This window comes from Maylandia zebra, linkage group LG4, assembly GCF_041146795.1.
Source record: "Maylandia zebra isolate NMK-2024a linkage group LG4, Mzebra_GT3a, whole genome shotgun sequence".
NCBI lineage: Eukaryota > Metazoa > Chordata > Actinopteri > Cichliformes > Cichlidae > Maylandia > Maylandia zebra.
The window spans coordinates 37,212,838-37,235,515 of NC_135170.1; the positions used below are offsets into that span (position 1 = coordinate 37,212,838).

The 22,678-nt window shown below is 44.4% G+C and overlaps 1 protein-coding gene across 3 annotated transcripts in view; it reads right to left on the minus strand.

Moving 5' to 3' along the window:
- Positions 1-22,678, minus strand: part of scn4ab (sodium channel, voltage-gated, type IV, alpha, b) — a 47,509-nt gene that overhangs the window by 3,622 nt on the left and 21,209 nt on the right. For all 3 annotated transcript variants that reach the window (XM_076883536.1, XM_076883537.1, XM_076883535.1), the window contains 22 exons: positions 20,197-20,325; positions 19,797-19,888; positions 19,371-19,643; positions 19,234-19,297; positions 19,005-19,146; positions 15,968-16,168; positions 15,791-15,899; positions 14,584-14,822; positions 14,383-14,454; positions 14,202-14,303; positions 13,293-13,649; positions 11,534-11,735; positions 11,201-11,442; positions 10,910-11,009; positions 10,606-10,760; positions 4,167-4,340; positions 2,869-2,991; positions 2,497-2,781; positions 2,269-2,322; positions 625-764; positions 442-544; positions 79-349 (listed from right to left, as the gene is read on the minus strand). In XM_076883536.1, coding sequence (XP_076739651.1) covers positions 79-349; positions 442-544; positions 625-764; positions 2,269-2,322; positions 2,497-2,781; positions 2,869-2,991; positions 4,167-4,340; positions 10,606-10,760; positions 10,910-11,009; positions 11,201-11,442; positions 11,534-11,735; positions 13,293-13,649; positions 14,202-14,303; positions 14,383-14,454; positions 14,584-14,822; positions 15,791-15,899; positions 15,968-16,168; positions 19,005-19,146; positions 19,234-19,297; positions 19,371-19,643; positions 19,797-19,888; positions 20,197-20,325 — 3,629 coding nt within the window. The remainder of the gene's footprint in view (positions 1-78; positions 350-441; positions 545-624; positions 765-2,268; positions 2,323-2,496; positions 2,782-2,868; positions 2,992-4,166; positions 4,341-10,605; positions 10,761-10,909; positions 11,010-11,200; positions 11,443-11,533; positions 11,736-13,292; positions 13,650-14,201; positions 14,304-14,382; positions 14,455-14,583; positions 14,823-15,790; positions 15,900-15,967; positions 16,169-19,004; positions 19,147-19,233; positions 19,298-19,370; positions 19,644-19,796; positions 19,889-20,196; positions 20,326-22,678) is intronic.

Here is a 22,678-nt window from a genome sequence, read left to right on the forward strand (position 1 = left end):
TATGAGATTCTTCTATTAACGTGTGAATTAAAAAACAAAAATATTAAATATTGTCAGTTTCCTCAAACATGGATTCACCTGCAATGGAAAGTATAACCACCACAAAATCAAAGATATTCCAGCCGACGGCAAAGTAGTGCTGCCGCAGAGCGATGATCTTTAGACCGCACTCTGTGGAGAAGATGATGATGAAAACAAGGTTGACCCAGTAAAGGATGATTTCTTTGTCCTTGCTCTGCTCATCTGTTTCCACCATCATAGTCACCATGTTGAGACAGATCAACACCATGATGAGAACGTCAAAAAAACGTTGGGTCACCAAGTCAAAGACCAGACCCTGAAACTTATTCTGGACACAAAAAATAAAGGAACCATTTAAATCTTGCTCCATCCCAAATGTTTAAATCCTGTTTTCTGCTCACAGGGAGTAATCAAACGGACCTCAGGCCGTGGGATAGGTTTCTGAGGTGTCTTAGAGCCCAGTTTCTTCATGGCGTTGTAATACTTCTTCTGCTCCTCTGTCATGAAAATATCACCTCCTCCCATGTAAAGAAAAAACAACACACAGTCAGCTGGCAAATAGAAATCCAGTAATAAATGATTGATGTCAGTGAGTAAAAACCTATCTTAGCTTTCTGCTGGTTGAAGTTGTCTATAATGACTCCGATGAAAAGGTTGAGGGTGAAGAATGAGCCAAAGATGATAAAGCAGACGAAGTACAGGTACATGTACAGGTTGTCCTCATACATTGGCTGGGATTCCACCTACACTCCCAAGAATGTAACCATGGTAACCAAGATAAAGGTTAGGGTGAGAATGAAAACTGTTGAGTGATGTCATTCTCTGGGGACACTATTTCAGGGGTTAGGGTGTTGCCATCAGTGTTGGGAAGGTTACTTTTTAAATGTATTCCACTATAGAATACATGCCCCAAGATGTATTTTGTAACGTATTCTGCTACTTTACTCAATGAGAATAACGTATTCTGAATACTTTGGATTACTTAATATATTATCATGCTTTTTACAACTACATGAATGTCCTATTGCTGTGTGATTTATTACTATTACTGAAGGTTACTCGTCACACCAACTAGATGTTTAAATCTTAATATAAATGAGTAACAGTAGGTGGACATTAGGTAAGGCTGCACTTTTTGCAGCGATCTCGTATAGAAAACTATTCCACGCGTATATAAAACAGGTCCGCGGCTCCGAACCGTAGTAAAGGGACCTCTGGCTAATACGTCGGGTTCGTGTCGGGCTCGTAGCTGAAAACTAGCTTTACTTTGTTGTCTAGGTCGACTTTGCTAGCAGAGACAGAGAGAGGCGTTGAAAGGCTGCTGCAGCAGAACTTATTGTTTCAGAGGAAAACACGAACACGGTGTACAGTCGAGTCTTAATAGCTTACTTACAGCTGGGCTCGTCAGGCTCTCTGTTTGGCTGCAGTGGTTATTATTATATTTACATGCTTCCAGCTCCCGTTTCTGCTTGATGACAGCTCGTACCTTTCCTTTTTCTCCCTCCTCGCGCTCACAGACACATAACGGGTATGGCAGTCCATTCTCCCTGCAGCACAGACTACACTGCCCATCAGGCTACATTCTTTAGGGCTATGACTGTAACACTCTGCTATTGCATTCATATTAAATCATTTTTTGAATAATACATTTTAAAATAATATTTCTTCACGTTATTATGCGGACCACAAGTAGAGGTGACATGGGCCGCGAGATAGAGACATAGACATTTGAGCCTCATAATGCGTGTTTTGTTTGGGTTTCCACCGGCGTGGAATTACCAAAAATAGAGAGAGCATAGCCAAACATATGAAACAGGAAAAGACCGCCATGTAATCCATTTATTTCAACAAAGTAACTGTATTCTGAATATCATCTTTTAAATGGTAACTGTAACAGAATACAGTTACTCATATTTTGTATTTTAAATACGTAACACCAGTACATGTAGTATTCCATTACTCCCCAACACTGGTTGCCATTAGATATCTGATTTCCTTTCCCGCCTAAAGGGCATTGTTTAGGAATCCAACAAAATGAAATAAGCTAAATTGTTGTGATGGCTTAAATGTTTTTCTTAGGTTTACCCGACTAACCACAATAACTCAGAAGCAACGAAACGTTCTGACATGAAAAATTCTCGTCCCTTTCCGTCAGACTTCATTTTTAAATACACAAATCTGCTCACAAGTAGGAGATCTGTGCATCGGTATCAGCACAGTCTCAGTAACCGTTTCAGTACAACTGACCTCTCTTGAGTCTACTGCTGCATACATGATATCCATCCAGCCTTTAAATGTGGCCTGAAAGACAAAAGTCCTGAACATCAGTTTCAGCTGTTCATCTACTGCAAGAATCAGCAGGTAAAGACCCACAAAACATCATGACAGCAATATCTGATCAGTGAGGTCAGTAGAATTATTCTGTATTGATCTATTGGGTTATTTCTCTGTGAAGTCACAGGTGTTCAGACTAACCACTTGCAGCAGAGACAGGTAGCCCATTCCAACATTGTCGTAGTTGATCTTCAGGTTCTTCCAGTGGACCTCAGTGAAGTTTTCCTGAATCAGAGCCAAACACTGGGTCTTGTTGTCAACCCTCTCAGGGAGAAACAACTCCTCCGATGTCTCATTGAAGCAGTAATAAAACTTTCCTGCAAACAGGTTCACGCCCATGATGCCGAAAATCAGCCAGAAGATCAGACACACAAGGAGGACGTTGAAGATTGATGGGACTGCTCCAACCAGAGCATTAACCACCACCTGCAGTGAGAAAGCAACCAGTCAAACACAAATTTACTAGCACCCTGAGACCCTCTTGACAGGGTTGTAGACATGTGCTAGCCCCACCTTCATCCCCTCAAAGCGGGAGAGGGCTCTCAGGGGCCTCAGAGCTCTTAGGGTCCGCAAGGACTTGATGGCTCCCAGCTCAGAGTATCCTAGGATATTTGCTGTTAGCGACACCAGAGACACCTGAAAGACAAATGACACTGGTGGTGAAGTCAGAGTACTAATGTCCTCCTAAAGTAGACTGTTACGCCACAGGGTGTGAGGACCCCAGAATAAACACTTTGTTCTGATTTAAAACAAGCTGTGCATGAACAGAAGTCTATATGAAATATTCAGATTTATTAGCAGTTTAGACATGAACCTGGAGGAATGGAAACCTGTCATTACTGTGGTGGAGTCTCCCTAATGAAGCTTATGCACAAGTTCAATAAGGAATATCTGTAGTCACATATCTGTCTGTTTTCCCGGCATTGCGGCTAATCTAGGCTTTCATTTACTCTCCCACACTGTGCAGCTGATTTTGACATCACTGCTCTAGTCCAGTCATCTTTTGTCCAACCTTCTTCAGGCCAATCAGCCTTTGCTGTGGGTACTATAAATCTCACTGTGTACCCACTCCATTGCAGACCCCTTGGTACAACCCTCCTCCTCCCCATCGACACCTCTCATGACTCAGCCTCCATTCAAGTCTCCATCTTCATTTCCACCACCAGCGTCAAGATTCCTAGGGGTCCAGCCCTAATCCCTATCACCAGTGGGATTCCGTTCTGCTGTGATGGGCCATTGTAGTCGAACCACCAAATACCTCAAACTGAATTCTGAACATCAATAAATTATGTTCAAATCCTTCTAATGATCTCTCCTTATTAAACTATATGCAAGTGTCTGGGGAGACACCAGGGAGCCATGGACATCCATGTTTGTGTCTGTAGAAACCCTCGTTTTGTTTAAAATATGTGGAGGTAAGGCAGAGGTCTTTAGCTCCACTCCAGTGGAGGGGTGGTGCCGCGGGCTCAAGGGGCAGTGCCAGGAAAGTTCCAGGTGGCGGAAATGAGCTTGATGAACTCTTTTCCTTTTTTTAGAGACATCGGGGACTGGCAGACAAGTGTGAAGTACATGAAGCATTGTGTGTTTAACTTAAGCTGCAAAAACACTAGGAACAGTGACTGAATGCTGTGTGGGTCAAACAGGCAGACTGTTGTTGATTCAGTGAAATTGAAGTAGAATTTTTAACCTCCCGTGTTCACATTCCTGTTTATAGAAATCTGGGATGTTTCATAATGTCTGTCAGTTGTATCATAGAAAAACAAAAGATAAACATCAACAGCATCTTTGGTAATCATCCATTCTGTTCTTACATCTACAATGAGGAAGTCAAGCCAGCACCAGGCGTTGGTGAAGTAGGTCTTGAATCCATAGGCGACCCACTTGAGAACCATCTCCACCACGAACACGTAGGTGAACACCTGATCCGCATACTCCAGGATCGTCTTTATGACCCGACGCTGCTCCATGTAGATATCTTCAAAAGCCTGTTTTCAAATCAGCTTTAGTCACCACATGGAAAGGAGTTCACTGTGTAGTGCATCTGCTTGTAGAGTGATATTTATTAAAATAAACCAAAACAGACATTTTCAACAAGATTAAAGTGCTTTCTACTAGAGATGGACCGATCCGATATTACGTATCGGTATCGGACCTAAATTACTGGATCGGATATCGGAGAAAAATAAAAAATGTAATCCGATCCATTAAATATCACGGAAGCACCTCACAAAACTTGCAACACGCCGTAACTCACCTCAGAACGTTAGCACGTCGGAGCAGTATGCATCACGTGATAGAGCGGCTGTGGCATGCGGGACCTGTCGGTGGTCTGGATAGCATTTGGAGCTTCGCTAGCAACCCGGCATTTCATCTCCGACAAAGTTATCCCCGAGAGAAGTAAAGCAAGTGTGTAAGTCCATCTCTGAATGTTTGTAAAGCATTCCTGCGTGAAGCTTAACGAGCGACTGCCTCTCGCTCTCCGGCTGCTACTTCAATCATGAAACTGCTTAATGATCAGCTGATCGGCTTTTCTGTCGCGAGTCCGTCTCTCTTGTTTGCTTTTGGCCCACTTTGCACCAGAAAGAGGAAACCAGCGACTGAACAACAGCAGCACGTTTAAGCTTGATCAGCTGTTGTTAGAATTTATTTATTATTACTTTCTACACCAGGATCTTTTTCTACATAGCTGACGGCTGGTAACTGTGCAGGGGCGGATCTAGCAAAGTTTAGCCAGGGGGGCCGATAGGGCATGAACAGGGAAAAGGGGGCACAAAGACATACTTTTCTTTCTTATTCTCATTTAAAATGTCTAGCTTTTAATAAATAATTATCTGACACCCAAAGTTTTAATCTGATGTAAAATGTATAGAAGTCCATTATTGTATATAGTAACTATTAAGTCTAATATATATACCCTAGTAAGCTATAGTACTTTTTCCTTTGGGAAGGTACCATCTGTGCAGTCTGCAATTTTGTTGAAGAAAGATGTTGAATCTATTTAATATTTCTTGAAAAATAATTGATTTCTGTGCATTTTTTTTCACACTGCATCAAATTAAGGTTGATTACATCGATTAAGCATCATGAGGTGGAGCGTGAGGGGTGGTTCCCTATTTTTTATTTATTTATTTTTGTTGTTGCTGGGAGTTGGAACCCTATTAGTTAGGTTGCTTAATATTTACGCTAAGTACTCTTTAAAATACCAGAATAGGGAGGATGGTGTAGGTTTAAGTTTATTAGATTGATCAGTATTGCTGAACTATGAAATTTTTTTTTTTGCATACAGGTATAACAGAATAGCTTTAGTGTAGTTGTTGTTTTAAACTTGAGTATGAACTTATACAAAATGCAGCAAGATATTTAAAAAACAGTTTTGTTGATTAAAAAACACTATATCTGTCAGGGTCCTGGGACTGGGCGACCCAGGATCCCTGAGCAGTTATGAATTATATTATTATTATTATATGTATTTTGGTGTTGCTGCTGCTCTTCTCCATGCTTGTAGATGTGAGTGTGTGTGTGTGTGTGTGTGTCTGCGGGTATGCTTGGAGGATGGAGCTCAGCCACCTGCAGGCCTGAGGGGTGTGGCCCTGCGGAAGGACTGGCCACACCCGAAGTCACACACCTGCTGCTGATCAGGCCTCGTCGGGGGAGCTACTTAGGAGAGAGTTGGAGCTCCCACCGACGCGGGATCATTTCCTTGAGACTGCACGTTAGTCGTCCCATTGAATTGAGTTAATGTGTGTAAGTGTATGCCCGCGGTTATTTGTGTCCTAACGGCTGCGTCTATTGTTTCCCGCAGGAGGAGCGTGGAAGGCACGAAGAGCAGCGAGCACCGGGGGGTGCTGACACGGGAGCGGAGAGCACAGAGACACGAACTATTCACGCAGAGACACGACACGGGAGTCTGGGAGAACACGGGGATTTATTGTTGTTTGTGTTCCACTCTGTAAATAAACACACTGTTTATACATAGAGCACTGCGCCTGGGTCCTCCTTTCCCCACATCCCCACGGTCTGCCAGCCAGACCGTGACAGAATGATCCCGCCACGCATGGACCCAGCGGTCTCTGAGGAGAGGCTCAGGCGGGAGGTTATGGACAGGGTTTACAGACTCTGTGAGTTATGGTGGGAGAAGCCCGCGGAAGGTTTGCGTCGCGCTGTGGAGAGGCGGCTGCAGGAGACGCTTCTTAGATTTCCCTGGCTGGTTGACGACCTTAATCCTGTCGTCTTGGACTTCTTACTTTCCACCCTCCACCTCCACTCTCCTCCTCAGGCTGCTCACCGGCCCGGACAGCTGGTGGATTCACAGCCTGAGACGCCGGCCCCGACGTCTACACGGAAACGATGTTCGCGCCGCCAGCGTTCCTCACCGCAGCCACATCCACGGTCATCTCAAGAGCCGGCTGTGGTGAGTAGTACGGACAATTTTCCATTTCCCTCACCATCTGTGTTTGTGTCTGCAGTGGACGAGCTGACAGCGCAGGTAACATCACCTCGGTCAGAGGTCTTCACACCACTCGCTGCTTCACCATCTGCGGTTGTGGCGCTGTCGTCATCTCATCCGCATGCAGTCATCCCTCAGCCATCTTCTCCACCAGCGGCAGCCTCCATTCCACTACCCACTCCAGCAGCCCTGTCCGGAGGGGGCGACCTCACACGCGTCCAACGCCTGATGGACTGGGTAACTCACACCACCAACACAAGGGCAAGAGTGGTGGGGTTAAACGCCATCGAGGCACTCCTGGAGGGAAACCCCTACCTCGGCCAGCTCAAGGGAGTTTCCGCCTGCCTTTGCACCCTGCGTAAAGCCCGGGGGGTAGTGCAAGCTCGGGAAACCTCAGACTTCGTCCAGCTGCAGCAGGAGCTCAGCATGCCCGAGCAGGAGCTCAGCGAGCCGGAGGAGCCCTCACCGTCAGCTGAGGCGCTCAGCGAGCCGGAGGAGCTCAGCATGCCCGAGCAGGAGCTCAGCGAGCCGGAGGAGCCCGCACCGCCAGCTGAGGAGCTCAGCGAGCCGGAGGAGCTCAGCATGCCCGAGCAGGAGCTCAGTGAGCCGGAGGAGCCCGCATCGCCAGCTGTGGAGCTCAGCATGCCCGAGCAGGAGCTCAGCGAGCCGGAGGAGCCCACACCGCCAGCTGAGGAGCTCAGCGAGCCGGAGGAGGAGCTCTCGCTGCCGGCCGAGGAGGAGCTCTCGCTGCCGGCCGAGGAGGTCAGCGGACCGGAGGGACCTCCACGTCTAGCGCGGCCTCCTCGCCGTCCACGTCCGGTGCGTCCACGTCAGCGATCGGCGCGTCATGGACCTGTTGCCACGCCTCGCTGTTGCTCACCGGAGCAGCGACGTTGCCATCGGACCCGTGGCAGGCCGCCAGAGGGGCAGCGCCGCCGCCACCGGACCCGTGGCAGGCCACCGGAACCGTTCCACCGCCACCGGACCCGTGGCAGGCCGCCGGAGGAACAGCGCCGCCGCCACCGGACCCGTGGCAGGCCACCAGAACCGTTCCGCCGCCACCGGACCCGTGGCAGGCCACCAGAACCGTTCTGCCGCCACCGGACCCGTGGCTGGCCGCCGGAGGAGCAGCGCCGCCGCCACCGGACCCGTGGCAGGCCCCCTGAACTGTTTTGCTGCTGCCGCCGGACCCGGGGCCGTCCGCCGGAGCTGCTACGTCGCCGCCGTTGGGCTCGAGGTAGGCCCCCTGAACTCTCTTGTTGTGTTGATGGGCCGCCTGTGACTGTTTGTGGCGTCTTTTCGTTTTCTTTTTGCACCGCTGCGGGATGCGCGGTCTGACTCTGAGACTGTGGACTGGGTCGGTTTGTTGTTTTGTTGTTTTTGCTTGTTTTGGTTCTGGCCCTCCGTCCTGGTTCCCCCAGCCGCCCGCCCTGGGTTGGTTGTGCTGTTTTTTGTTTTGGTTTTGGGGTCGTCGGGAGCCGACCCTTAGAGGGGGGGTACTGTCAGGGTCCTGGGACTGGGCGACCCAGGATCCCTGAGCAGTTATGAATTATATTATTATTATTATATGTATTTTGGTGTTGCTGCTGCTCTTCTCCATGCATGTAGATGTGAGTGTGTGTGTGTGTGTGTGTGTGTGTCTGCGGGTATGCTTGGAGGATGGAGCTCAGCCACCTGCAGGCCTGAGGGGTGTGGCCCTGCGGAAGGACTGGCCACACCCGAAGTCACACACCTGCTGCTGATCAGGCCTCGTCGGGGGAGCTACTTAGGAGAGAGTTGGAGCTCCCACCGACGCGGGATCATTTCCTTGAGACTCCACGTTAGTCGTCCCATTGAATTGAGTTAATGTGTGTAAGTGTATGCCCGCGGTTATTTGTGTCCTGACGGCTGCGTCTATTGTTTCCCGCAGGAGGAGCGTGGAAGGCACGAAGAGCAGCGAGCACCGGGGGGTGCTGACACGGGAGCGGAGAGCACAGAGACACGAACTATTCACGCAGAGACATGACACGGGAGTCTGGGAGAACACGGGGATTTATTGTTGTTTTTGTTCCACTCTGTAAATAAACACACTGTTTATACATAGAGCACCGCGCCTGGGTCCTCCTTTCCCCACATCCCCACGGTCTGCCAGCCAGACCGTGACAATATTGGATTCATATCGGTATCGGCAGATATCCAAATTTATGATATCGGTATCGGTATCGGACATAAAAAAGTCGTATCGTGCCATCTCTACTTTCTACACTTGATAGACACAAACAGTTTTATACTGCTTTAGTTTATTCCTCTGATAATTTTACCAAACTCATTTGCTAAAATACAAAAAAATGGCTCAACAGTAAAGGACTTGGTTCTTTTTGTCTTAAACGGTGAGTTATTTTTAAAAAAAGGCCTCCATTCTGATCACACCAAAGAGCTCACAGGTCACTTTGGATTGTATCTTGCAGGTATTTTAAGGTAGTTCCAGGTATTCCAGGCAAAGGTATTTTCAAGATTAAGATGGTATTTCTCTTCAGTTTCAGACATCAGCAAACTGATGGTGATGGCACCATCAGAACACTTGTTACAAACACTAAGAGTTTATCATGTCACTCACTCAGGCATTCAAACCTGACCTCTCGGTTAACCTGTCATTTAAATTCTGAGTTTATTTAAAGCCTAATCATCTCAAATGAAAAGGAGAATGGAAGTGCAGAATAATCCGTTTCTGAACAAGAAGTTCCAGTTGCACATTTTACATAGTGAAAAAGTAAAGTTTGAACCTTACCCATTTTTGTACACTGCTCATAAAAGTTAGAGGACCACTGTGAAAACACATTAGTCCTCAATTGGAAAAAAACCACACTGGATATCTGTACCGATAAGAGCTGGGTAATGTGTTAGAAGTGAAAGGATGCCACAATGTTTGATAGAAATTAAAATTATCAACCTACATCAAGCGTGTCGAACTCCAGGCCTCGAGGGCCGGTGTCCTGCAGGTTTTAGATCTCACCTTGGGTCAACACACCTGAATCACATGATTAGTTCATTACCAGGCCTCTGGAGAACTTCACGACATGCTGAGGAGGTCATTTAGCCATTTAAATCAGCAGTGTTCGATCAAGGACGCATCTACAACCTGCCATCCCAGACCTACCTACAGACAACATCCTGAAAATCTAACTAAAAAAAAGGATGCAGCAGGCTGGTCTATTTTGCTGAAATTTTATTGCAGCAACCAACAAATGGCACTCTGTAGTTTGTGTTGTATGCATGGGTGACAATGTCAGAGCCTCTTTCTGATAAGATGATGCTAATGGACAGTCTGAGGTGCCACCTGGTGGCGTTGGATGGATTGAAACATAACGTCCCGGTTGTGTTCTATCACATTTGGGTTAGGCAAGCGTGTGGGCCAGTCAATTGTTGATCCTCTAGTGTTCCAGGAACAGTAATTTCAATAATACGAAAGCAGCTTGAAACTGAGCTTCATAAAAGTTTAATTGACTTGATGCTGAATGCTGATTAAAAGGTGTTTCTTTGAGTTGTCGTGTGTTCATGTAGGGGTATTTGTTATATCTCACCTGTAAAACCTGAAGCAGACATATTAGTAGCCAACATGTGCTTGCCCACACTGTCTCCACAGGTTAGTAATCACTGTACAAATACGAACCAGTCATTTCTGACCTGCTCAGTCACATGATCAAAACAAACCAATCAGCACTGAGAAAACTGAGCAGCAATCAGAATTATGAGGATTAAAAAAACAAAAATATTACAAGCAGAACAAAACATAAAAAACTCAGAAGAAGAAATGAAGGTTTTACCAGAGCACCGCTGCTCAGCAGGATCATGAATATGATGAATGTCTCAAAGTAGTTGTTCTCTACAATAGTGAAACAAGTTCTCCTGAAATTAAACCAGACTTTCCCACGGCCCTGGGAAGTGTCTATGTCCAGGAGTGGACAGCCACTGTAAAACTCTGAAATATCAATTAACAAACAAATGCAGTGTTTGAATTGGCCAATGAAATCACAGCACACATTTAACTTTGCAGTCGGTCCACAAGGAACGCTTCACCTTATAATCACAAACGCTAATGTGTGTCTATGAACGCATGCATGTGCCTACTGTCGCTGCAGCAGTCCACAGGCGTGTTTGTTTCTTCATCTTCCTCCTTTGGGACTTCAGGACGAAAATCTGCAGTACTGCAGACTGATGACATATTGCCCTGAACAAAAAGAGAGCAGTTAAACTTTGATAAAGACAACACTAATACATAATTACTAAAACTAATCCAACACTAATGACATTAATACAGGAGCAGAGCCTAAATTACCTGTGTTTACCTATACTAGCTACTGCATCATGCTGCTGTGAAAAAAGGTCCATAGAATAGAAAGGAACAATAACAGGGATTACTTGTGAGTACTTCTCTTCTCCATCCAGGTCATCTTCCTCTTCCTCTTCATTTTCACATATGTCAAAGTAGGACTCAGCCTCGGCTATTGGGACCCGCAGGGATGCAATGGTATGGTAGTTACTGGTCAGGATGCCATGGTTAAAGCTAGAGGCTTTGTCATGGGGCTCTGGTTCATCTGAGGTCACAAAGGTCAAAGGTAATACCTCCTTCATCATTGTGTCGTCTTCCTCACAACTGACTGCTAAAGTAAATGGACATTAAATCCAATTTAAAGCTTTTTTTCTTTACACATAACACTAATAAACAATAAACATCTGAAACATGGCTTGTACCACTGGACTGGTCTTGGTTGACTTGTTTCTTATTTCTCACTAAAGCCCAGATGTGTTCCAGGATCCAGAACTTGGTCCAGGCCACAGCCTGGTTAATCCGGTTTATGGCGATTTGTAAATTGTTTTCTCCTTCATCTTCTGGAGCTGCTAGATTATCACCACTGAAAGAACTCAGCAACAAGGCCAGGAACAGATTCAGGACCTGCAACAAAAGGGAAAAGCTTTAGAAACAGATTCATGGCCTAAAATAAGAAGAAACTAATTTAGGAACACATTCAGAATGAAAAAATAACAGTTTTATCAGTGAATGCAAGACAGGCACTGCTTGCTCAGTAAAACCTATAAATCAATATCAATTAAACCAAAACATGAAAGCTGTCTCTCGCCTCACATCTCAGTGTTCTGTCACAAAGCTTCTCTCATTGCCTGTTTACGTCATCCTTTGATTTACTGGCATCTTGTGGGTGCATTTAGCTATCATCTCTGGAAGCAGATTTAAATCTACTTGGCCTGGGCTTGGCAAGCCTGTGGAGCTCCAAAGTCAGCTCAAATGAAGTTGGACTCTGGCAGTGTCTGATGCAAAAAACTTGAGTGTGGTGAGAGCATGGAACAGCACTTTTGGACAGCCTCAAAGCAATTGTGGCAAGCTAATGTACAACTCATAATTCCTATTTATGTGTTTTTGTGGATTTGGAGAAGGCATTTGACCACATCCCTTGAGTATCCTGTGATGGTGACCAGGAGAAAAATGGCATTGTTCCTCCTGAACCCAAAATTCAACAAATGAACAGACTCACTCTCCAGTATCCCGACATAGATACTGGAGAGTGAGTCCCAGGGGGTTGAGGAGTGTGATCCCCCTGTAGTTGGAGCACACCCTCTTTTCCCCCTTTTCACAAAGGGAAATGAGAGGCACTGTCCCAGGACTCTACTCAACATTGCAAAGGCGTGTCAACCAAGAGAGCCTCACAACATCCAGAGTCTTAAGGAACTTAGGGCAAATCTTGTCCACCCCAGGGGCATAGCCACGGACCAGTTGTGTGAGTCATCAGACGGTTTATCAGAGTCGCCATGAGGCCGTCAAAAAGTGCTGTTCCATGGTCTCACCAAACTCGTCCCACGCCCAAGTTTTTGCATCAGCCACTGTCAGAGCCCAATTCGTTTAGCCTGCCAGCACTTGTCAGCTGCCTCTGGAGTCCCACAGGCTAACCAAGCCCAATAAGACACCTCCTTTAGCCTGACAGCTCCCTTGATCTTCCGTGTTTCCCTTGCAGCCGTAGCCCCTTGCAGTAACCACAGCAATGGTGTGGAGGTGTGGAACATGATCTAATGGAACTCAATGTCACCAACCTCCATTAGAATGCCTTAAAAACTCCGCCAGAGGTGGGAGTTGAAGAGCTTTTGGATTTGGGCCTCTGTCAGACGTTCCTAGTGCACCCTCATGTTTGGGTACACCAGGTTTGTTTAGCATCTCACCACCAGTGCACCAATGTGCACCAATGTGCATGACAAATATCCTTGGGCAAGATACTAACCTCAGGTTAATTTCTGATGCATCAATGCATGTGAATGTTAGATAGAAAGAGCATGGAAAAAAAATCTGCTGTGAATGGTTGATGAGGCTTGTGTTAAAACAAAAACGCTGGGTTTATCGTCTTTGCTTGCCTTTCTGTAAATGTCACCATATACCTTTGACTTTCAAAACCTGAAACAATAAGAAACTGATTTGGGAAAAAGCACTTTCTAGTCAGATACTCACCACCAGGTTTCCAATAACCAGGACCATCATGAAGACAATCAGACACATGGTCTGATCCGACACCTCCATACAGTCCCACATGGTCTCGATCCACTCACCGCACAGCACCCTGAAGATGATGAGGAAGGAGTGGAAGAAGTCATGCATATGCCAGCGAGGAAGCTCACAGTCCTCTGCAATGCGACAGACGCAGTCTTTATAGTTCTTCCCAAACAGCTGCATGCCGACGACAGCAAAGATGAAGACAATGATGGCAAGAACCAGAGTCAGGTTCCCAAGAGCCCCCACCGAGTTCCCGATGATCTTTATCAGCATGTTCAGGGTTGGCCAGGACTTGGCCAGCTTAAATACTCGCATCTGTAAAGGTGAAGAGGCATGTGAGATAAGGGTGAGAAGACAGACTAGCACTAATATCTGGTCCATTAGTGCTCTGGTCCATTCGCACCAGAACCTCTCGCCATAAGAACAGTTTCTTCCCCTCTGCTGTTGGACACATGAACAATAACCATATGACTGTTCCCACCACTAACACATGACCCTACGCTGTGTTCACTGCATCATTCCATGTTTGGCACTGATCACCACCTGCACTCATGTATATATCTTTCAACGTAGCACTCTTAATTCTTATTCTCATGTATATATCTCATGTATATCTCATGCACATATCTTTCCACGTAGCACTTTTAATTCTTATCCCTACTTTTATTTTTTTCCATGTCTATTTAAGTGCTATTTATGACACTATGTTTGCACTGAAGCACCGCAGCAATTTCCTAATGTTGTAAACCTGCTCAACATTTGGCAATAAACCCCATTCTGATTCTGATTCTGATTCTAATATCATTTTTCATTCACTTTCTGAGTAAGTGATGATGGTAATGACAATGATGATGATGATGCACTGACCAGTCGGAATGAGCGTAACACTGATAGGCCCTGAACGTTAGCTAATCCCAGTTCAACCAGACTCATGGTGACAATGATGCTGTCAAAGATGTTCCAGCCCACCTACAGCCATGACAAAAAGTACAAAAATGTTACTATAGGAACAGTTGTGAATCATCAGTAAACAAACGCAAAGTCTGACCTGGAAGTAGTAATACGGGTCCATGGCCAGAAGCTTAAGGACCATTTCAGCTGTAAAGATACCTGTGAAGACCTGGGGGTTTAGAGGTGAGGGGTCAGACATCCAAATATGTTAAGATCTTTACTGTGTTTAACAGAGTGTAACATTCATGTGAGCTGAATGCATCTAATCAGGATCACATTGTATGACTCTATCACTGACCAGATTCCCAACACTCAGCAGCTCCTCAAACTCCTCTGTCATTGGATAATGCTCCATAGCCATGAAGACAGTGTTGAGGACGATGCAGATGGTGATGGTGAGGTCCACAAATGGATCCATAACAATGATGAAGAGCCACTGCTTGAGCCATCGCCAACAGCCACAACAGTTCCACTTCAGGAAGATGTCAGCGAACACATACCAACATGGAGGACACGGCCTCTGGTCATCCTCAAATTCTGAAAGTCACAGCTGATTGGTGAAGCATGAGCTTTATTGAGATTTTCTCTAAAGGTCCAGATGTGCACATATCACATACAAATGTCACAGACCAATTAAATGGGATTTATGCAGTGTTCATTGTAAGACAAAGAGCTTCACAGAGGTTATAAGTACAGTGAAGGCTTTCTGTTTGTGTTATGCTTTTTCCCTGCATACTGTCACAAGCCAGAGATCAGAAGTCAAGCGAGATTGTTTAAAAATTTAGACTGAATTTCTATCTCCAGCTGAAGAAGGTTAATTTTCATCTCCCTTGTTCTTGCTGTAGCTATTACTCATTACCACTATGGTTTAAATCTCTCCTCTGGAGTCTTTGTTTATTTCACCTTCTGCTGCATATCAGTAGCTCAAAGTTAAATTCAACCTTTGGTTTAACATGTCTCTGCTGTTTGTGGGAAATACATGAAAGCTGTAATTGATTTGAGCTCATTAATGTGCCTATAAACATTTTAGACCAAATGTATTTGAAAGCAGCTGAACAATTACTATAGACATTTATGAACATTGGAGATGATGCTATTTGGACACTGTAGGTTGGTATTTTCAGCTGCAGCAGCTGTGATTTAAGACAGATGGATGATTGAACCCTCATGTTTATCTGGGTTTATGCTAACTTGGGACTCACTGAGGATGAATTTCGTGCCTCCTTTCACTTTCAAGCCAAAGATCTTTCACGTATAAGGCCAGGTGTTAACCACTACACCACAGAGCCACTGAACACTGTTAGTATAGCACAGAGATTTTACCAGAGACTTCAAAATGCTTTTAAAGAGACTTTACATAGGGACCATTCAAATGAAAACGACCAGCTTCGTTTTTCCCGCAAGGTGCTCAACGTCTACCTCTGAACAGTTTGGCCTGGTTGGTCATAATGACAGGACATCCCACAGGCTCTGTGTTAGAGGTAACATGACACAGGTGTATGTACCTTCCATTGCATTGTGCTCTAGCTTGTGGCTGTTTAAATCTGTAGATGAATTTTTCTTCTGCAGTGTTGGGTCTGCATCCTCTAACAGCTCTGCCGTCCTGGTTGCCTGCTGTAATGAAACAAAGATTCAGCTGTGTTTAAATGATCCTGTGCAAGTTTTCATGCCAGTGATCAGACCTCCTCTTCTCTCCTCTTCAGCGCCTCCAGGATCTGAGCGTACTCCTCCTCCTTCTGTTTGGCTTCAGCGATGGTGGCTTGATTCTGCTCGGCGTACGCCATGGCGACCACAGCCAGGATGAGGTTAATGAGGTAAAATGACCCGAGGAAGATGACGACCACAAAGAAGATCATGTAGGTTTTACCGGCGGCTCGCAAAGTCTGCATAGAAACAAAAGAAGGACAGGTGGGCGGAACTGCTGTATGTGCTTTGGCTCTTGGTTTGTCTCATAATATATAAGATGTATGACTAGGGCTGCTCAATTAATCGAATTTTAATCACGATTACGATCTGGGCTTTCAACGATCATTAAAAATGACTGAGCCGATTATTAGCCCCTCCCTAATTTATCCGCGACACCTTAAAGGCCGGTCCGTGAAAATATTGTCGGGCATAAACCGGTCCGTGGCGCAAAAAAGGTTGGAGACCGCTGATTAAGAGGACCCGAGGGAAGCTCGGAAAGCTAAGCAGAAGTTATTTGGAGAGTGACTGCCGTTGGTTGAAAAGAGAGTTTAAAAAAAAAAACTTCAGTGGTGTTGCACACTATTTTATATTATTTTTTTAAAGTCATTGTTAACCCTTTAAAGCCGGTCAGAGCAGCACGCTCCGTTTTGCGTAACTATTTTTAAATCCCTGTAGAACCTGAACCGTGTAAGCTAGCGCAATAATTTGTTTTGCATATGAAACCGGAGGAGTTGTACTTACATCTGATGCCATCAGCTTGTCCTCGGTCACGGTTTCGTTCCACATATAGCTTTGCAAAAATTGCATAAAAAGCGCTTGCAGGAACAAAAACATAATATTCCAGAAACACGCTTTGCCGTTCCTATCAGCTGTTCGTAACACTTCCCACAGTGAAATGATGCACATGCTGTTTTCTTTGCAAATTTGCATCATAGGATTGTTTTTTGTTTTTCCTGCAATATATAAAAATTGCTGTATCTCCAAAATAAAACTATGAAGACACTCAAAATAAATTTCCTGTTGTTGTAAACTATTTTTTGCAACTTTATTGTATTTAAAGTTTTGAGGGATAAACCTCTTAAATTTCTCCAAGTAGAAATATATGTAAACAAAACAAAAGCGATTTTCAATTTTTTTTGTAGTTTATTGCACTTTTTTGCAATCTATGCAATTACTATGGACTTAATGCATACATATTATTAAAATATGGGCTATAACAGTTGTATTGATGTATAGCAACTTGAAATGCTCCCACAAATGGCACTACAGCATGTAAAAAAAATAATATAAGCTCTGGTGGACTTGGTTCTATAGTAGGTCTTAAAGGGTTAAATAAATATCGTCAAATAATCGTGATCTCAATTTCAGTGAAAATAATCGTGATTATCATTTTTGCCATAATCGAGCAGCCCTATGTATGACACTGTTGCCCTGTTTATGTTCTCATTTAATTCTGCACTCATTTATTTTGTGTTTATTTGGTAAAATGGTAAATGGCCCTTCTCTGTGCTGACGTCACACAGGTGTATTTGTTCTCTTTATGATGTTTATATCTACAGTTATGCTGTTTCAAGCTGTCAAATATTTCAAACGTCACACAAATATTTTTCATCCTAAATTCTGAGAAAGTTAGAAACCGAATGAAACGTAACATGGCAGTGCATCATGGGAAGTCAGGAAACAGACTGTATCTCAAAAATGGATGTAATGTCCAAATGCCATCCCTCAGTTCTCCATATGTTTCTTCCAAGGAGCCAGATTGTCTTGTAATTTAAAAAATTCTCTTGACCAATAGTTTTTCACGTTTTTTCAAGCTTTTTCAAAGTTCTTCTTTTTACATTGGATGTTTTTTCATCCATTTTCAATCCAGTCCTTGTCCCTGACCATTTTCAAATGAAATTTTTTTCTTGTGTGTATTGAGCCTCTGAACTCTGACCTATAAATCATTAACTCATACAAAGCTCTTTACTCAAGGGACAAACCAATGTTGTGGGAAACAGAGTGAAAAGCCTGAAGTATGCCAAATTACACAAGAACTGAAGTGAAAATCAGTCACGACAGGTCTGATGGAGCTACGTAATATTTTAAATCATCATCAGTAGAGTAGTCATCGGCCAGAAGTTTCCATCCACTCATCATGAGCATGAATCTCATAGTATTTTAGGGCTTTTGATGGTATGGGTGAACTGCAGTGAAGGATTGTATGTCACACATCATGAATCACTTTAAAAAACAAGAATTGGATGCAGAGGTTTGTGTACATACAGGCTGACACACACACACACACACACACACACACACACACACACACACAGACATTTAAATTTGATTGTATTCGATGGTTTGGGCCCCAGGAAGACATGAAACCACTGTTGTGGAGGCTAATGGGGTTCCTTACAAATGAATAAACCTACAATAAACACACACACACACACACACAGACACATTATATTGATAAAGAGAGCTGATTTCCCCCATACTGGCTTCTCTTCATTAGCTCCCTGTTTACCCTCTCAAGGCAGGCGTTGCCGATTTGCAACAGTTAAAAACTAACAACCTGATTACCCCACATACATATTTTATGAGTTTGTTTTACTCAGAAGTACCACTGCAGGACTTGGTTGTGCATTAGCAACAAAAAGTTTAATTTGAGCCTGAGAGGGTTACATTTATTATGAATTTAAAATCATGCTCCTCACATACAAGGTCTTAAACAATCAGGTCCCATCTTATCTTAAATGCCATAACAGCATCCTAATAGAGCATTTTGCTGCAGAGTGCTCTCTAATATTGTAGGGTGTCAATTTTCAAGTGACTTGAGATAATTGGTGTGAACTGCTTCTATCCAAACATCAGTTTTCATTAGGAAAGAGTTTAGTGAACTCAAAAGCCAGTTAAGTAGTCGGTTTACTTTCTCGCAGAGACCAAATGGCTCCTGATTGATTGGAAAGTATGCAGCTTTTTCTACATGGAGGATGTGTCCATTTTTACAGTTTGTGGAAACAGCCTATAGTGGACCAGCGAGTTACTGACCAGCTGGAACAGATTTTCCCAGAAGTCCTGAGTCATGAGTCTGAAAAGAGCCAGGAACGCCCAACCGAAAGTGTCGTAGCTGGTGTAGCCGTAGTTTGGGTTTCTCCCTGCCTTCATACAGACGTAACCATCCGGACAGACCCTGGACACATTGTTGTCATCATCTGTGCTCATGTTAACATTACTATTATTGCCATTTACTATTATTTGTATCATTATGTTGACATACCCAGCATCAGAGCTGTTTCCACACAGCAGAGCATCAGCATGACCAGGATAGTAGTAATGGTTCTCTGTGACAGACAGACTGGGGTTACAGCTATGTTCTTCAGAGAAGCTTAATCCTAACCCTTAAAGTATTCCTACCTGGGTTGTTGATGTACTCGTAGAAGTCAAAGTTACTGCTTCCCGTGTTGTTGCTGTAAGTGTCATTGCCATAGAAACTGGTGTTAAGATTACTGTCTGACGTGTGGTTGCTAAGAAATGGTGGTGGCATCAGGACACATTTTTGCCTCAGGTTTCCCATGAAGAGCTGAAGACCAATCAGAGCGAAGACACTGAGGCAGAAAACTGTCAGAATCATGACATCAGCAAGCTTCTTCACTGATTGGATGAGAGCTCCAACAATTGTTTTCAGACCTGCGGATTGGATGGGTGTTAAAGTCTAATCACAAACATCAAAGTCATCACTACAGGGAGACGAAAATCGCTGGTTTTTTGGTGGTTAAACACGTTTTTTGTTTTTTAGGTGCACTTAACATCCAAAATCCAGTCATGTACACACACACTGACCAGGGATGACGGTAATCGTTTTAAGAGCTCGAAGAACTCGGAATGTCCTCAATGCCGACACATTTCCCAAATCCACAAATTCCGTCAAATATCTGGAATAGACACATCATCAACACCTTCATCTCTTATCATCGTCACTATTTTCATAATTTTTTTCACCTTTGTAATCATTCTAATCATCGTCACTTGCATCATCTTCCTTTAATTACTAAATGTTGTTTGAAATTTAACTATGAAGATGGAATATAAATAGCTTCCATCTAAAATAAAATATTTTGCTTTTACAGTTAAAGCTGCTTCTGAGGCTTCTTTTTTTCATTTTGCCAAATAAAATGAAATAAAATTACATCTGAACCGTATGCTGTCTGATTAATACATCAAATGTATGATTGATTATTACGCCATGCTGATGACCATGAAGTCCAGCCAATTCCACGGGTCTCTGAGGAAGGTGAAGTCTCCGATGCAGAATCCTCGAGACAAAACTTTGATAGATGCTTCAAATGTGTAGATGCCTGTGAACACATATCTGTTCAACAAGGAAACAGAGAAAATAAAAAACATAAAACTCATATCAGCAGGGTATTATAGCAGCACAGCAAAATCCCCAACTGGACTTAACACTGGATTTCTGACCATTACATATGTCTGTGTAGGTATCGGTCATCCAGGTCATGGTGGAGTTTGGAAAGAAAGTGACAGTTTTGTGAGGACATTTCACCTCTCATCACCTGACCATCTCACTCAGCTGATCAGGTTGGCTTGTATAGCAGGTACTAGTGATATTGTGTACATGATGGATGCATCACGTCACCCACTTGTTTTCTTACTCTCATGTCTCCATCACTCTGGAACAAGGTAAACCTGTACTCATCAGACCAAGTGACCTTCAGCACCCAGTCCTTGTGCTTTGTAGCAAACTAAGAGTTGCCTTCACATATACGCATGCTCTTACTTTCACGATTAAACAGGATTTCCTCTGCTGAAGTTTTACAATATGATCAGGATTTTTTTCTTATCACATTTCATGGAGGGAAATGAGAGTTTACATATATTCTTCCAGCAGAAATCAGGTTGCAGAGTGAAACGAGGAAAGTAAAGGAGAGCTGTAACACTTAATTATGATTTAAATCAAAGAAACTTTGATTCAGTTAGTTTAATGTTTGATTATTGTTTTTATGTGTCATGTGACTTCAACATGGTACTGTAACCACGTGCCTGGGGCGAACTAAACAACCAAATGACCAAAGCTGCTGAGACTAAGAATCGCTGCTGGAATACAAGAAGTCAAAAGAGGGAACGTGGGTAGTCCAAGGGTTTTTTCCAAAACATTTCCCTCAGAGTGTCATGGTCGCTGTGTGGCAGGCAGGATGAGGACCCAAAATGCAAACTCACGGACTCAGGGGATAAACTCAAAATGCAGCTTTATTGCCGACAAAAGATAAAAGGAAAACTAAACTGGGAAAAACTAACATAAAGTTCACCAGGAAACACAGGGGGAATCACACACAGCATGAGGGAGAACGCGACGCCGAACAGAGGGAGAAGCAGACAGAAATACACAGAGGGTTAACGAGGAAAGTGGGAACACACGGGGAACACAGCTGACACAGATAACCATAACGAGACAGGGCGGGGTGAACATAACACTGACGGGAGACGGGCAGAGTCAAACAGGAAGTACAGAGGTTCAGACAGGAGGAGAGAGAGCACGGGGAAAACACAGACATAACGGGCTGGGGAAACATGGAACAACCACAAAGGGAGACGAGGGCTCATAAATACACAGAGGGCACACAGGGGGAGAGAGAGCACGGGGAGAACTTAGACATAACGGGCAGGGGAAACATGGAATAAAACATAAGGAGAGGCGAGGGCTCACAGATACACAGTCTCCAGACTCTGCTATTGAGCTAGCAGGCTATACCACACAGCGACATGACCGAACAGTGGACTCCGGTAAGCGCAAAGGAGGGGGGCTCTGTATGTATGTGAACAACAGCTGGTGTACCAACACAGTGATAATAGACCGTCACTGTTCACCGGACATTGAATATCTGACTGTTAAATGCAGGCCCATCTACCTACCTAGGGAGTTCACCGTTGTCATAATAACAGCTGTTTACATACCACCAGATGCTAATGCTAACTCTGCGATCGCACTCCTGCATACAAACATCAATAATAAACAGAGCACTTACCCTGACGCTGTACATATCGTAGCAGGGGACTTCAATCACGCAGACTTAAAAAGAGCAATCCCCAAATTCCACCAGCACGTCAAGTGTGCCACTAGGGGTGACAAGATTCTGGACAAAGTTTATTCCAACATCAAAATGGGCTACAGGGCCAGACCTTTGCCACATCTGGGTCAGTCTGACCACTTGTCACTGTTTCTAATCCCTGCATATGCCCCCCTCAAGAAAACTGCTCTTACCATCACAAAGAATATTACCATATGGCCAGAGGGTGCCTCTCAGCAACTGCAGGACTGTTTTGACAGGACTAACTGGGATATCTTTGAACATCAGGACTTGGAAATGTTCACAGACGGTGTCCTCTGCTATATAAAACACTGCATAGACACTGTTACAGCAGTCAAACGGATCCGGGCTTATCCCAACCAAAAGCCCTGGATGACCCGGGAGGTCAGGCAGCTGCTGAAGGAGAGGAACATTGCGTTCAGGTCTGGCAACAGGGATTACTACACCACAGCCCGATCCAACCTGAAGAGAGGCATCAGAGAGGCAAAGGGGGACTATAGGAGGAGGATCGAGGACCATTTGAAGAGTAATACCAGCCGGCAGGTGTGGCAAGGCATCCAGCACCTAACCAACTATAAGATCAATCTCGGAGCTGCGGACGGTGACCTGGAGCTGGCA